The sequence below is a fragment of the Rhipicephalus sanguineus genome, chromosome 6 (genome assembly GCF_013339695.2).
Source record: "Rhipicephalus sanguineus isolate Rsan-2018 chromosome 6, BIME_Rsan_1.4, whole genome shotgun sequence".
Lineage (NCBI taxonomy): Eukaryota > Metazoa > Arthropoda > Arachnida > Ixodida > Ixodidae > Rhipicephalus > Rhipicephalus sanguineus.
Window position 1 is genome coordinate 164,555,542 of NC_051181.1, and position 16,955 is coordinate 164,572,496.

The 16,955-nt window shown below is 49.0% G+C and overlaps 1 protein-coding gene across 1 annotated transcript in view; it reads right to left on the reverse strand.

The window, feature by feature from the left end:
- LOC119396980 (uncharacterized) overlaps positions 1 to 15,041 on the reverse strand; it is a 42,877-nt gene extending 27,836 nt beyond the window's left edge. The window contains exons 1-4 of the mRNA XM_037664381.2: positions 14,781 to 15,041; positions 3,346 to 3,468; positions 2,574 to 2,676; positions 678 to 810 (exon numbers count right to left, since the gene is read on the reverse strand). Of these exons, the coding sequence (XP_037520309.1) occupies positions 678 to 810; positions 2,574 to 2,676; positions 3,346 to 3,468; positions 14,781 to 14,970 (549 nt within the window). The 5' untranslated portion in view covers positions 14,971 to 15,041. The remainder of the gene's footprint in view (positions 1 to 677; positions 811 to 2,573; positions 2,677 to 3,345; positions 3,469 to 14,780) is intronic.
- Positions 15,042 to 16,955: the final 1,914 nt, after the last annotated feature.

Below are 16,955 nucleotides of genomic sequence, written 5' to 3' on the forward strand. Positions count from 1 at the left end.
CGTCTCCTGGCCATAGTCCGCAGTGTACGATATGCTGCCGGCCGAAACTATGTATATCTGCAGTCTTTTCACCATATTCTATTAATTCACCTAATGTAAATAAACCAAAGTTTTCCATTGTACGTCCGCATCATTCACGGCCAACTCCCGCACCTCAGCGGTGAGATGCAATAACTGGTGGTAGCGGTGGGATTCAATAGTTCTAGGGGACCCAAAGTCTCAATATATCAAGTTTTAGAAAACTTCGCACGACCGATGTGCACCAAAATAACAAGCAGACTTCGAATTTCGTGACGTCACACTAACGTTTACATGCTGAAGTTTAGGGGCGAAATTCACACACCAAAGGTTCGCCTTCATTTCCTGTTCTAATAATTACCCTATGATGGCGAAATTAATGACAATAGAATTCTGAAAGAACAATTTGTCTGAAGTGATCTGATGTTCCCCTTAGTGTCCACTTAAAGGAAGACACTCGAATTGCACCGTAGCAAAAGAGGCGCCACCAGCAACCGTCGTATTGAAGTGTTCTTCCTTCTCAAGCAGTTTGACACAAAGCGATTTGGCTTCGCTGATCTGGCCATAACCTTTGTCGCACATGACATGACTGATCTGTTCGCTCGATGGCGAATTCCACGAGACATTCGTGAGGCACAATATGGCAATGCAGAACGTACCATGTTGTCAATCTTGACGATTTCAGTGTAAGAGGGCGGCCTCTCCAAGCCCTCGAACTCAGCGGGGACCGTGTACACATCCGCAGACAGCTCTCGCATCCTCTCTGCAAGGTCTCTGGAGCGCTCGCACGTCCTGTACGAAAGACGGGATCGTGAATCACAAGTTTGATGCTATGGACGAATAATATACCATGCCGACAATGTCCCCTACCGCAGCATCTGATTCTGTGTAAGTCAATATGCGAACGTTGTGCTAAGGTAAAAAAAGATTATTAAAAGAATTCGAAACTATGTTTGAAAAGCACGATCAGGAAGATTTCAGTGTCAAATTCATTACTTAAAAGGGATTATTTGACGCAGGAACACATTCGGGGGTCTTTCACGTCATTATATTTCTTTGAAATCCGCAGTGGAAGTTAATGTTGTGCTACAGCCTACAGTTATAAAAAAGTCGTTCATTCGGTCACGAGCAACATTCTTACGGGGTTAGGCAGCGCAATAAGCCAGATATTGAGAAGCTTTTGCATATTTTGCTGTAGTATATTTTGCCGTTATTCAATCTAATAAATAAATTACGGATTCCGTTCTCGCGCCTCTCGTGCCCCCCTTTTTTCTGTAATTTTCAGTTTCGCATTCATTCGGTTTTCCTGCGTTTGTTCCCTTGTTTGTTTATTGTCACGCAGCACCCACGAGCAATGTGCACCAGCGCATGCCAACAACTAAATAAAGTCAAAACGGATAAAAACCAGCGGGAAACATAACGCGCGCAGTCAAAAGAAAACGACGGGGTAGGCTGGCACTTACAACTGATGAAAAGGCTAACTCATGCCCGCCGGAAACCACCTTGCGCATGCGTGAACAACCATGCGTCACAATATATGAAATCGCAACTTGCTATCATGGCGTTTAGAAAACTCCTATCTTTAACAGACAGGTGCAGCGACGTGTCGCTGACGCACTGTTTCCCCGTTTCTTTATGTGGAACGCTTCCTATTTTTCCCTTTGGGTCTACGTCCCTCCCCCGACCTGAAATACTAGTGTTGTCAAAAGCAGGAGTGCACCCGCACTGCCTGCAATGGCTTGGCAGCAGGTGAGCACCGTCATTCGTGGGTATAGGAAGGCCTAGTGTTTTCTGAGGCGACCATTCAGACAGCGGCTAGTTTGGCCGATGTATGCTTTGCCACACGATAAAGAGATGTGATAAATCGCATGCGTAGCGCAAGGCACAAATTTCTAAACATGATTTGTGCCTTAACTACATTTTATTCTTATTTCTTTTACATACTATCTTTCTGCCCACATTCTCCTAGGGCCTCTTTGCCCTTCCTTGTCTCTCCCTGCAGAACAGCAAGTACAAGAATTTACCCTGCTTTCAATAAAGAGCATCATATATATATATATATATATATATATATATATATATATATATATATATATATATATATATATATATATATATATATATATATATATATATATATATCGCAAATGGCCGCTTTGGCTAGATTGTTCACTGCTCGATTTATCAGTCGCACGACTGCAGTTGCAAACCTCTGAATCAATCACATGCACAGTAACAGAAAACCAGCTTATTTTACCGGGCAAGGACAGTGGCAGTGCGAACCATTTGTGCGAGAAGACGTGAATTTTGTGTGGCGATGGGTATAAGTCTCACGCAGATGTTCAGATGTTCAGATGTGAACATCGGTCGGCTTGAGCTGCTTTTTGGTCGCCAGTCGCAAATGGTCGTGCGACCGGTACTGGTCGCAGGTTAGAATGAACCTTAAGATCACTTATTTTTCAATGTACATTTGCTAAAACTCGTTGATCTGTCTGAAGTTCTTTTTTTTTTATTTAAGTCAATCGCGAATAAACGAAATGAAATAGAGAACTCACCTTTTAACAACGCATGCGACAAAGACAGAAAACACTACAACCATGAAGACGGCAGCCACAACTAGAGTCACCTGGTAGATGCCAACGCTGTCCGGTGGGCCACCTGTACGCAGCACACAGCACAAAGGTCAACGCAGAAGCCCGGCAGGTAAATGTCGCATCTCAGTATATTGTAGGCGATTCTTTTTGGAGAATGCGCTCCTCCCAGACATCACTCCCCAAGAGTAGCCTTACGTACAATCACTATTTCTGCAGCACTTTGGTTATATTACGGATAATAGTACGAACGCGAGCCCTTGCTGCGACTTACAGCATATCCCTCAGGAAGTAGTAATCGTTTTACAGATGTTGTTTTACAAAGAACATCGCTCACGTAAACCGTGGGACCCTGTGACATTGGCAGCAGCGCGGCGTTATAAGAGGAGTGATTAATTTCAATTATCGTGGCGCGGCAGGAAACCGTAGGTAATTGCGTAGTGCGTATGCGTAATGTGTGATTTATTTGTCTTGCAAGTTTGAACAATCAACAAATGATGCCTGACTGGCTTTCATACCCCACTCGATGCACCGGCTTCGGAAAAACTGAAGCAGTTATGAGCCTGAAAACCAAAGATGTCTGAAACATTTGGATTCTGCTAGCAATAACACCGAGTGACCTTCGACTGAATAAACACCAGATTTTTTGTTCTGTTACAAATGGGTTGCTGTAGAACACCGCGGCTGTCCCCAAAACCATGGCGTAAGAATGATTTGGCGTATACTCAATACTCACCCATGTACACACAAACGTGGCTATGGCTGTATCCTCCAGGACACACACATAAGTGCAAGGTGAAGTTGCAGATGGCGTAGTAGTCCGAGCAGTTGTTGTGGTGAGTGCAAGAAGAGTACACACCTGGACGAAATATATCGAGAAATGCACCACGCCGCGGACAAACGTAATTGGTTATACGATTATGATATTGTTGATGAAGACTTTAATGTCGCGCAACCGCTAAGGAGCATGGGCCGAGACTCGGGGAGGCCGGGAGCAGCTTGCAAAAATTCGTGAAGCTAATAGGAGGAATAGGGAATTAAAAACCGTGCACATAAGCAGGGGGGGGGGGGAGAAGGCCTAGGAGCCCGGCCACCCCCCCACCCCCCGAAATGTGTTTTATCGAAAATAGGTAATGAAAATATATTTTTTTAAATAGTCAGGGCCTTCAGCAAGTGCCCTCCCCCCCCCCCCCTCCCTCTCCGAAAAAAAATTCCTGACTACGGGTGGAGTGTACTATACTCGGGGACAACTTTCTGTGGCAATGAAGGGAAAGCTACGGGGGCGGAGCGTCTGCACATGTACTGCTACGCGAAGTAGTCCGGTTTGGCGCGTGTCTCGCAACGCCGTGGAAAGTGATGGCTAGCGTTGCATTCCGACGCAAACGCTGCTTAGCGTCTAAGGTACGGGTAAAAGCAAGGCGCGACTTTTTCACGCACACAGAAACGCAATGTGACAACGTATAAAGTAAAAGAAATACAAATATCTCGCTTGTGTGCGCTGCGTTCCGTCTCAAAAAGCTACATGTAGAAAATGAAGGAGTATTTTCTATATATCACGCAGAAAATACGGACGCAGTTGTGCGACTACATTCATTAGCGGTAGGATACGTGCATTGTGGCTCCGTAGCTTTCCCTTCATTGCCACAGAAAGTTGTCCCCGAGTATAGAAGCATACTACGGGCCTTGCTGACAATGATGATGATGCCACTGTTAAGTATCCGTTCATGCACATCTTTAAGCGTTCAATCATGAGGGGCTTTTCTAATTCTCGCACAGACTGGCCAAGGCAAAAGGTGCGCATATAGCGGAAGACACAGACTTCCAGACGCTTCCACCGCTATCATGGGATGATGAAGAGGTGAAAAGAAGTTACGGGTGATGCTTAGAACTTGATAAGAATTTTAAGGCGAAAGCTTAGTTGAAATCAATACGATGTGGAATGAAACTTGTGGGGGTGCTATCACCCCCTGTACAGTCGTTTTCCCGTCATGGCGCCCACGCGATTTAGTTAGCGTAGTTAGTTTAGCCGTCGAGCGTGAGGTGGCACTGTGGGCGCAGCTGCCTACCCATTACAAAGGGCAGGACCACAATTCATCATCATCATCATCATCATCATCATCATCAGTGGCGCCGTTTGGCGGTAAGCAAGGTTATCCGGGCGCTCTTTCGGTCTCTTTTGGGGTTCGGCGAGGTCGGCGACGAACGGCTCTCGGGGGCGAGGGGGTGAGGGAGTCCGTGGGTACGATTCCGCGACTCAGGCCAATGCCACCTTGCTCAGGCCCACGGCCCTCGTGGTAGTCGGACGTCGGCGACATCGCATTCGCGGTACATTATATGTGTTGCGCTGTTCTGTGTTTGTTATGCTCTCTGTGTGTTGTAATGGTACTGTATTTGATTATCTATTTATAAGATACCACTGGCGAGCTCGCCGTGTTGTAAAAATTAATAAATGTCCACGTGTTCATTTCCTCGACGGCATGACTGTGTTTGTGTGTTCCATAAGCGCTGCTTTCTTTCGAGACCCCACACTGTAGCACAGTTTGGGGCTCATGGAACATCGGACGACAGTTTTGGCGGTGCGGGGCAACCATTGTTTGAGTTGGGTCGGATTAGACCTAGGGGATTATGATCGCTAGCGTCGGCGACGTGCTCTCCTAAGAGCGAGGAGATCGGTTGCTGTGGCGTGTTTGAACATGTCGGCATGCTAAGAGCTTTTGTTCGAAAGTTTTTTTTTTTTAAGAACCTCGTTGAGTTGGTAACTTGTTGGTAGTAGATTCATGTGGTCCGCATCCTGGGACAGCGAGGCATAGAGCACGTGGATTGTATACAAGCCCGAAGCGAGTGAGTGGGAACCCACGTAGTTCCAGCCTTGAAGAAGACAAGTCCACTTGTCGAAACGTCGGCTCGAGCACCCACCCCCTGTTTACGGATTTTTTCATCGCAAGCTTCCATCTTCCACTTCCTGCCGTTCCACTTCCTGCCACTTCCTTTCTTCCGAAAGTGTTTTATGCCGTGGTCCACCAAGACTTCGATGACGTCATTTCCGTCACAGAAGTGGCGCTGGTAAAATGCACACAAACAAATGATAAAGAAAAACAAGAAGAAAAGGTTTTGTTGATTCGGATGACCTGGGAGTCGAACCGATGAGCTCTCGGTCCGCTACGATAGGTGCCGGGAGCTCTACCCAGGGCTCTACCGACGCACACGCACGAGGTTTTGCTAACGCGCGTTATATCTCTCACACCTTCCCCCTCTCGCCGTGCTCTTGGTTGGCGGGGGCGATGTCGCCGTCTGAGAGCGGGAAAGTGAAGCACTGCATCATGACACCGACTAGCGATAACAGGGAGCGATTCTGTAGTTTCAGCGAAACGGAGGCTTTCGGAGTAACATTGTAAGAAACTCCACGTTCGGCGCAATATGGCATAAGCGCTGGTTCGGTTCAGTGACAATGCAGTTACGTGTTTTGCCTTTCGCGTCGTGTTAGCGTGTGACACCTCCTCGTCAGAGTAGTGCAGGTTACACATACACCAACAGTGTTTCCCCACCACCTACTGCGTTGAGTGCGGTAGCACCAACTAATAAAACTGCTGCAATAAGCGCCACATAAATGCAACGACGTCGACGGTCGAATGTCGCGTAGTGCATGCTTTGGTGCAGAGATAGACGCGCCAGCGGGTAGCGCAAGGCCGTCGCGCGTTCACGGCTCAAGCTACGAACTCTGCCTTTCGCGTTCGTGAAGCACTGTGTGGCATGTGCATGAGCACAGGCGTAGGTTACCCTTTTAATGGGGAGCGTACACCTTGGCGTCTCTCATCTCAAATGATGACCTTTTAAATGAGTACGTATCGAGTACCCGTGTCTCAGGCCCGTAGACGTGGGGGGGGGAGGGGAGGGGGGGCTAGGACCCCCCTCCGAAATTTTGGTGAAGTAGATATTTTTACCAGAAATAAATAATGCAAAATAGGCGTTTTTTCTCAAATAGTCAAAGTTTTTAGCAAATGCCCCCCCTCCCCCCCCCAAAAAAAAAATTCCTGGCTACGGGCCTGCCATGTTATGTGCTTGCTGATGTGATATTCGCGCGGTATTACCATATGCTGCGTCCACGTGCATGTTAACTACTTCAGAAGAGCTTCAGAACTACTTCAGCGACCACAAAGGTTTAATCATGATCATGGACGTTAGTCGTCGGAATGTATATGTGCCGCTAGGCGTCAACGTGGGTGCAATCCACGTCAAATGGTGCTGCAGCTGCCAACACCAATAGACATTGTTCAAGCTCATATATCAATGTACAATAAGCAATAAACTACTTCTGTGAAGCCACAGTTCACTTTCGTGTTATACCGATTCCTATGACGGAGGAATCAACCATGTATTTTATAACCCGGAAGTGTTTTATGCCGGGGTCAACCAACACCTCACTGACGTATTGCCGTCACGGATATAACGTTGGTAAAATGCACACTAACGGATGGCAAAGAAAAAACTAGAAGAAAAAGTTCCGTCGTCGGGAATCGAGCCCACGACCTCTCTACCCACGACGAGAGGCGCCCGGCGCTCCACCCACTACGCTACCGACGCACAATGCACGAGGCTCCACAAACAGATCTCTCACACATTCTCTCGCACGGTGCTCTTGGCTGGCGGGGCGGGGCGGTGAAGCCGTCTGGTAGCGGTGAAGTGAAGTACTGCGTCATGGCACCAACGAGCGCCGATAGGGCACAATTCGGCGACGGTGCAGTTAGGGCGTCTCAATGCCAGCGAGGAACGCTGGCGCCGCCAGCATCGAGGAGTCGCCCTAGACGCAGTTACGTGTTTTGACTTTCGCGTCGTGTTAGCGTGTGACGGCTCGTTGTAGAGGCATCGAGGAGTCGCCCTAGACGCAGTTACGTGTTTTGACTTTCGCGTCGTGTTAGTGTGTGACGGCTAGTTGTACAGTAATGCAGCTTCCACATGCACCAACGGTGTTTCTCCGCCGCCTACTTCTTCGAGTGCGGTAGCACTGACTAATAAAACTACTGCAATACGCGCCGCAGAAAGGCAACAACGTCGACGGGCAAATGTCGCGCCTTGGTGGAGACTAGAGCACTGCACGGGCCGGATTTTACGGCCCGGGACCGGCCCGGGCCCACCTTATGAAGCCCGAGCCCAGCCCGGGCCCGTGGTTCCAAGCGCGGGCCCGGCCCGGGCCCGGGCGTACATGACCGAACCCAGCCCGAGCCCGGCCCGGGCCCGGGCGTACTTGACCGTACCTAGCCCGAGCCCGGCCCGGGCCCGGGCGTTCATTACTAAACTAATCCAGGGCGCGCTTGTTCATGACCAGGCCCGACCCGGGCCCGCTAGAGGATATTAGTTGTTGATGATGATTATTAATGATGCCGTGCGCTTTGTAGCGGGCGATCGGACGGAAAATCCGGTGTGTACATGCACAGAAATGTTGCTTTGCGCGCGGTGGTAGCTCAGCGGTTAAGGTGTTTCGTTGTTAAGTCCTAGGATGCGGGTGCGATTCCCGCGGCCACGGCGGCCGCAATTTGATGGGGGCCAAATGCAAGAACACCCGTGCATATGCTTATCTTTAGGTGCACGTTAGAGAACTCGAGGTGGTCGAAATTGATCCGGTGCCACTACGGCGTGCCTCGTAATCATATTGTGGCTATATATATATATATATATATATATATACGTGATCTGGCGTGTTTATAAGGAAACCCACCACGATGTACTTGTTACTTTGACAAAGTCTGGTCCAGCAGACGAAACGTTAGTGAAAATATAGAGCGCCAATCTATATCTATACTGGTGAAAAAAATAGCACTTCAACTGTTTTTCTTTTTTATTGTTAAGCTTTACTAAGAGCCAGCTCTTTGCACGTGTCACTTCAGCTTGGCACTGTATACCTTAGACCAGGCAATGCATAACGTTCGCGTGTGCTCGAAGGCCCGACTTACGCCTTTTAATGAGCGGGTCCGAGTCGGGCCCGGCCCGCAGCCTCAAGCCCGGTCCGGGCCCGCACTTTCAAGCCCGAGCCCAGCCCGGGCCCGCCGAAAAACGCTTCGGACGGCCCGGCCTGGCCCGGGCTTTCGGGCCGGTCCGGGCCCGTGCAGTGCTCTAAGTGGAGACACACGCAAGACGCAAGCGCAACGCCTTCGCGCGTTCACGGCTCAAGCTAAGAACCTCTGCCTCCCGCGTTCCTGAAGCGCAGTGCGGTAGTGTACGCTCATATGAGCACAGGCGTAGGCTATTACTAGAGAGCGCACACCTTCGCGTTTTTCTCCTCAAGTGACGACGCTTTCAAGGAGTACATATCGAGTACCAGCGTTTATTGTGCTTGTTGATGCCATCTTTGCGCGGGATTCACGATATGATGTGTCCAGGTATATGTTAACAACTTCAGCGACCACAACGGTTAAACCATGGGCGTTAGTCGTCGGGATGAAGGTGTGCCACTAGGCGTCAGCGGGGGTGCATCCACGTCAAACGGCGCTATAGCTGCCAAAGGCCAATAGACAATGTACAAGCTCTCATATATCAATGTACAATTTCCCGCTAAAGGGGACCATGAGGCGATGCAAAGCCGGAGCACTTGCACGATCACGTTCCGTTGTCGTTCTTTGGGCATGCTACCGACCTCGCGTCGTGGAACGCGAAGAGGAACGCTACGCGCGTCTTGTCTTCCCTCTAGCCTGGCCGTTAATTCTCACAGGGCTAGCGGGGAACGCAGTTGGCAGGCGTGCGAGAGGGGGACAGCGTAGGAGAGGAGAGAGAGGGGGAGGGGGCGCGCATGCGCTGGTGCTCATCGCGGCGTTGCGCAGGAGAGAATTTCGGCATGTCTAGCCCGCGTTTCAGAGGAAGAGTGGAAAGGGGGAGGGGAGAGTGGAAGTGGAGAGGGTGTGGGGAGAGGGAAGTGGAGAGGGGGAAAGGGGGAGTGGAGCGGGCATGCGCATGCGCAGTAAGGGTGGTCACGCCGCACACCACTACCACCACCACCACCACCGGATTGAACTCCGCCTTAAGATACTTCGCATCTAAAAGAATCAACTTCTGTCAAGACACGTTTCACTTTCGTGTCATACCGATTCCTATGACGGAGGGATCAGCCATGTTTTTTTAACACTAAAGTGTTTTATGCCGGGGTCCACCAAGACTTTCATGACGTATTTCCGTCACGGAAATACGTCAGCAAAATGAACGCCATCAAATGGCAAAGAAAAAAAACTACAAGAAAAAGTTCGCTGGCAGGAGTCGATCCCATGACCTCTCGGTCCGCGTTGATGGCTGGCGGGCGCGTAGCACACTGAGCTACCGCCAGACACATAACTCAGGCTAAATGAACGCGCCTTTTATCTTTCACACTTTCCTTTCACAGTGTTGGATGGATAGATGCTATGAGCAGCCCCTTTATAACGGGGTGGTGACGTGTGCCACCAGGCTCGAAAAAAAAAAAGAAACGCTACGTTGCTGCGACCGTCCCATTCGGCGCGTTTCCTACAGAAGTGTAATTTCGTTTAACACACCGCGGTGGCTTTAGCCCGAGCCTCGCTCATAGCATCCATCCATATCGACAAATAGCTCTCCGCCTGGCTGTCGCACCGCGTTCCCCGCTCGCCCTGTGAGCTAGTGCAAGCACGCTACGGCTATGCCTGCTCTGCAGTCGCGTCAATCACGCATCTCTTTCGAGAGAGCTTCAAAACAACAAAGTAGAATGAAATAAAACGAGACCATTGAATAATAATGCTTACTTACTCTCAACTTCATAGTCTTCGACGGAGCGTTGATGCGCGTTTGGGACACACACCGACTTATCACCACGCTTCCGTCCTCAGAGACAAGTACTTTACCACTGTGTTGCGCTCAATATGACTTCCAACACGGGATCGTGTGGCCTCACGAGTTTAAAGATTTCGCATCCCTTCCACTAGCCCTTATTTATACAACTAAAATCTGTAGTCTCACTGGGGGATGTTCCAAAATAAGAAAATAATATTAATTACAGAAATGAAGCAAGTTGAAACCGTTCGCATCATTAAACTCGTGAGGCCACGCGCTCCCTTGTTGCAAGTACGATTGAGCGCGACTGTACAAGACCTTCCACGTACAGAAGCTTGCCTTTATCAATGTTTACTCCCCTGAAAAATTTATCCAAACCTTCGACTGTGTGAAAACCAGTCAGCAGTTGCAGAACACACGCAGACGACACCATGCTTGCACAAGCAGCCGCGCTATGCCGCGCGTGTGGTCTGGGAGGGAACGCTATCACCCCAGGGACGCGGAAACGGCCGCGTTGGCGCTGAACGCCACCGCGCTGTACCGCGCTGGTGGAGCCGCTTATGCAAGCGCAGTGTGCCCATACAGATGACATACCAGTATGCTTTGTTTTGCTGTCATTGCTACTATACGCGAGCAGGCTTTGCTCCCGTGAAGAGACAAGCGTGTGGCACAGCGCCGTTGCAAAAGATGGATGGATGAATGAATGCAAAACTTTATTGAACAATAGTTTTTTTTTTCTTCTGCTGAGAAAAAAAAAGCGGTCCACTGCTGTTCGTTGTTGTTCTCAGTCGTTTGAATGGTCTCTATTTTGTTAGCTGCGTGGACGACTTCCTCATTGCGGGGACTTTTTTAGAGATGCGCGATTATTTTCTGTTCTTCAAAATAAACTAGCGCGTATATAATTGCTAAATCTGGTGCACTGCTACTTCGCATTGCACTAATAAGGGTCATTTTCAAGTGATGCCCGATGCAAACGTGAGCTGTTACCATTGAACGACATTGCTGAAATAGAGTAAGTGCAAACGTCTTGCCTACATATTGTTCCAAAATGTCAAGTTGGGCGAGTTGACGCGTACTCTCGCCTTCAATAAACGGCGCAGATGAAAAACGGACACAAGAAATGGCGGAAAGGCACACAGCGCTCCACACCGAACTGAAAGTTTATTGGATTTTAAAACTCTCGCGTTTTAACGAGGTGTTCCATGGCAGGGCTATGTAGGCCGTCGTCCATTCCAGAAAATCCTTCCGCGTTCGACGTCGTACGTTCCACTGACCACGCTTTCTTTTTCAGCAACTTCTGCACGCAAGTGATTGACAACTTCTTTCCTTGAGCTTTGGCACTCGTCTGTTCGATACGGAAGGAGCCGGCGAAACACGAACAAGTGATCTACCTTTCAAAGAGGGAGTGGCTAGCTTGTACGCTGAATAATACGAAGATATGGTCGGCATGGCTGTCGGTCGCAGCACCTTGCGCTCTACCTTGAAGTCGACCTGCTTGAAGTGAACGAAGTGAATATCCGACTTCTTCGCAGTTACTGATCTGCACCGCGCCACACAACAGGTCTCGGGCATCGCGGTTATCGTGAAATGTGCTTTCTACCTCGTAAGCAAGCGTACGGCTGCTCCTTTCCAGCAAGAGCGTTTGCTTGCTCTCGCCCAAGCCAACGCCCCGAGCGTTCGCTTACATGCGGCCGTGGATTGCGGGCATCAAGACTAGAGCACTGCACGGGCCCGGGCCGGCCCGAAAGCCCAGGCCGGGCCGTCCGAAGCGTTTTTCGGCGGGCCCGGGCTGGGCTCGGGCTTGAAAGTGCGGGCCCGGACCGGGCTTGAGGCTGCGGGCCGGGCCCGACTCGGACCCGCTCATTAAAAGGCGTAAGTCGGGCCTTCAAGCACACGCGAACGTTATGCATTGCATGGTCTAAGGTATACAGTGCCAAGCTGAAGTGACACGTGCAAAGAGCTGGCTCTTAGTAAAGCTTAACAATAAAAAAGAAAAACAGTTGAAGTGCTATTTTTTTCACCAGTATAGATATAGATTGGCGCTCTATATTTTCACTAACGTTTCGTCTGCTGGACCAGACTTTGTCAAAGTAACAAGTACATCGTGGTGTGTTTCCTTATAAACACGCCAGATCACGTATATATATATATATATATATATATATATATATATATATATATATATATATATATATATATATATATATATATATATATATATATATATATATATAGCCACAATATGATTACGAGGCACGCCGTAGTGGCACCGGATCAATTTCGACCACCTCGAGTTCTCTAACGTGCACCTAAAGATAAGCATATGCACGGGTGTTCTTGTATTTGGCCCCCATCAAATTGCGGCCGCCGTGGCCGCGGGAATCGCACCCGCATCCTAGGACTTAACAACCGCGGGCAAAGCAACATTTCTGTGCATGTACAGTGTCAATTTTTATGAAAGGGAACACGGGAGCGCGTGGCCTGCGCGCTCCGGCGGCTGCCGTAAGCTCCGTCAACCGACAGCTAACGAAAGCTTGCCCGCTTTTGGCGTCATCTATTGGCTAACAAAATAACGAATCATGGCTGGTTGAGAAGCGCCTTTAGATAACGCTGCCTCTCGGCTCGCGTTAACAGCAATTCCTGCAGCTCGCGCAGTGCTGGCGCGCCGCGCTCGATTTGTTGACAGGCAGACGACGCGCTGCCTGCATCGCCCGTTACGCGAGCCGAGATGCAGCGTTATCTAAAAGCGCTTCGCAACCGGTCATGACTTGTTATTTTGTTTGCCAATAGATGACGCCAAAGCGGGCGAGCTTTCGTTAGCTGTCGGTTGACGGAGCTGAAGGCAGCCGTCGCAGAGCGCAGGCCACGCGTTCGCGTGTTCCCTTTCATAAAAATTGACACTGTACACACCGGATTTTCCGTCCGATCGCCCGCTACAAAGCGCACGGCATCATTAATGATCATCATCAACAACTAATATCCTCTAGCGGGCCCGGGTCGGGCCTGGTCATGAATAAGCGCGCCCTGGATTAGTTTAGTAATGAACGCCCGGGCCTGGGCCGGGCTTGGAACGACGGGCCCGGGCCGGGCTCGGGCTGGGTACGGTCAAGTACGCCCGGGCCCGGGCCGGGCCCGCGCTTGGAACCACGGGCCCGGGCTGGGCTCGGGCTTCATAAAGTGGGCCCGGGCCGGGCCCGGGCCGTAAAATCCGGCCCGTGCAGTGCTCTAATTCAAGACACCCTATGGCTTGCCGTTGTGCAGCGCCCCTGCGGTAGCGTCTCAAAAGTCTGCATGTCACGCGTTCCCCCACTGAAAACGCACCCAATCGGCAGGCCGCACCTCTTTTTTTTTTATAGCGGCCGTGATCAGTGCTTATTATGTGCTTGTTGATGCCATACTTGCGCGGGATTCACCCCATGCGCGGTGTCCACGTATATGTTAAGAACTTCGGCTACAGCAATGGTTAAATCATGATCATGGACGTTAGTCGTCGGTACGGAGATGCGCCACTAGGCGTCAACGTGAGTGCGTCCACATCAGGCGGTGCTACATCTGCCAAACAACAATAGACATTATACAAGCTCTGATATACCAATGCATTATAATCAATCAACTACTGTGACGACACGTTTCACTTTCGCGTTATACCGATTCCTATGACAGAGGGATCAACCATCTTTTTTACGTTTTCACTCACGCAAACGCCGCAAGGACAAAGCGGACAAAGTACAGCGCAGCCGGCGCGCTAACTTCTGTGTTTAGACCATATTTCGTGGACCTCATACGACCTTGAAACGTACCTATTTAAGGCTTTCGCCTTAGCAAGTTCATGGACTGAATCTGGAGTTCTCTGCTGCACGCATAACCCACCTCCGTGCGTTACACAACTGCGCAGCTAAATTTCTGAATGTTAATACATCGTTTTTGTTTGTTGACTCATTAACTGATTGATTTTTCTTGGTGTGATAACGGTTTGCATGACGTCATGCTGCTGTAACGTAATCAACGGCACGAGCGTATTATTGACTTCGAGTTTGAACGTCTGACAGACAACGTTCAAATCTTATATTTTCGCAACAAAATAATAAAAACATAATTTCAAATTAAGGATATTGTATACATAACGCACCACAAGTAATTTAAGGCGTGAAAATAGTTCCACAAGGCTGAGAGCTTTGTCCGCGACTGCAAAGCGCTTTACACACGCTATTATCAAAACGCCAGAAACCAGATTTGTAAATAGTACAGATTGCAACATTACCTCGTTGCTCAAAGAGCACATATATAACGTCATTATCATACAATAATTTTAATTTCTTCTATTTGCGCTGCTTCGCTTTGTCATGCAGGACGTCGCCACCTTTACGACACGACAGTCGCGGAAGTTTTGTTAAGATTCCGTACCTCGAGATCGTAATGGTCTGTCGCTGGCGCCGCCATCAACCACGATAACGATGTCAGCCGCCCTCTTGACGACGGCACGGCTGCTGGGAACGTGAACTCCACCGACAAGGGGTAGTAGCAGGTAGGCAAGAAGTCCAACAAAGCAGCAGTAGGCGTCTCTGCGCAACCCTGTGCCAACTGGAACCACCATGGCACATGCTTGGCTCGCACAAGTTGGACTCCGACAAGACGTAGCCGCGTTTCTGGTTACTCCAGAGGGCGTCAGTCACAAAAGCCGCGAGAGACCTATGCAACAACCACCCACCTTTCCTAAGGCAAAATATAACGTGACTGCCACCTTTGCTTAGAATAACTCTGCTTTCACTAATTCAACTGCGGTACGTTTTCAGGAAATCAGTTATTCTAGGCACTGATAGATGGCACCACTTACTATAAATATATCAAGGACTTTCGTTGCAATTTTGGGACCTGTGTGTGGGGAGTGCCGCGACTAGTGTCCATAAAATGGCGATGAAAGGTAACGGGTCCAACGGCACGGTCCAGACGTGCGTATCTGCGATAGCCTTGGTCTGATAAGTAGCCGGAATAAAAAAACGGCTAGAACAAAGAAGTGGGATGCGCTGATAAGGGTGCATGCGGCGTTGACGCGCAGCCCAGGTGAGCGCGCGAAAAAAGAAACGGCTCTATGATGGACTCACGCAAGCAGTTCGTAAACGACGTGCGTACGTAGTACCCTGCACATTTCCTACGTCTTTCCACGCTTAATACAGTTGTCCAACGACCTTCCTCCCCAGAAATTCACCCTCCCTTTTGTTTTCGTGTCCGTACTTATGAGGTCATTACTGCTTGTGCGCCAACTGCGGCAGCGTCTTGACTGCTTACTTGAAGTTCGGGGTCCACTTAAAGGGACACTAAAGTGAAACGATGAATCGGTTTAGGTTGATAAACTGTACTCTAAAAAATCTAAGGGTGTTGATTTCATCATCATAGCTTTATTAATAGACAAGAAAATCAAGGTCAAAGTTTCATTTTTAAATTTCGCGCCGATATCTCCGCACGTGACATCACGGATTTCAAAGCATACTTTTCGTATTTTGGCGACAATGGCTGAACGAAGTTTTCTGAAATCTCCGCACGTGACATCACGGATTTCAAAGCGTACTTTTCGTATTTTGGCGACAATGGCTGAACGAAGTTTTCTGAAATTTGGTACGTTAAGTCTCTGGCCCCCTCAGAGGACAATATGCTTCGCTTTTACCGATTGAGAACTACATAGCCCTCGGGGGACGTCATCAAAATTTATGACGTCACAGGGATTGATTCGGGAATTTCAAGGTGGCATCGCCGCCCGCATTTTATTTTTGCGCGTTTTCTCGCTTACCAGTCGTCTTCTCGCGGCAAGCGTGGTGATTTTGGTAATGTGAAAGAGTAAATTACTAATACGAGAAAAACCGTTTTTCTCTTTAGTGTCCTTTTAACCCCTCGCCGATCTACACGTGCCCGTTGGACAGCGTCTCTCATTTCCTTTCTTACAGCTCTCATACTGTCTTTCAAAAGTTAAAGGGACACTAAAGTTAAACATTACATCAGTTTGAACAGATACATTATTCTTACAGAACTCAATAGTCATCATAGGCTAATTATTAGAGGGGGCAATGAAGGTCAAAGTATCATGCTTGAATTTTGCGCCGAAACATCAACACGTTAACTTCAGTGTGTCGCCGCTAATTTCACAGTAATTTTGCGTATTTTGGCCAAATTGGTGCAATGAAATTTTCGTAAGCTTGCTGTGGTAAAGTGGTACTGACACCAATTTTCGAAAGTGAGTTTACTCCGTCATACAAATCTCCTGTATTGGGGGCGGAGGTAAGTAACACTGGTCTCCCCCTCCGTTCGCCTCGTCCGTGTGAGTGGGGGACATCTGTGGCGAGACTTCTCCTCGCGAGCTGACGTCACTAGGCTCCGCCTTTATCCCCCGAGGATTTGTCCACCGCTCATGAGCATCGGGTCATTCTGTAGGTAATTTTCTGTATTCATAGATCAGATCAGATGACTTGCTTTTCAATACTTTTAAATCGAGGAAGAATCTGCACAAACAGATTGTGCAGGCTGGGCCGCCCTATACCGCGACAACACAGCAGTGTTTAATAACATTTTGGAAATATACCGTGAAGT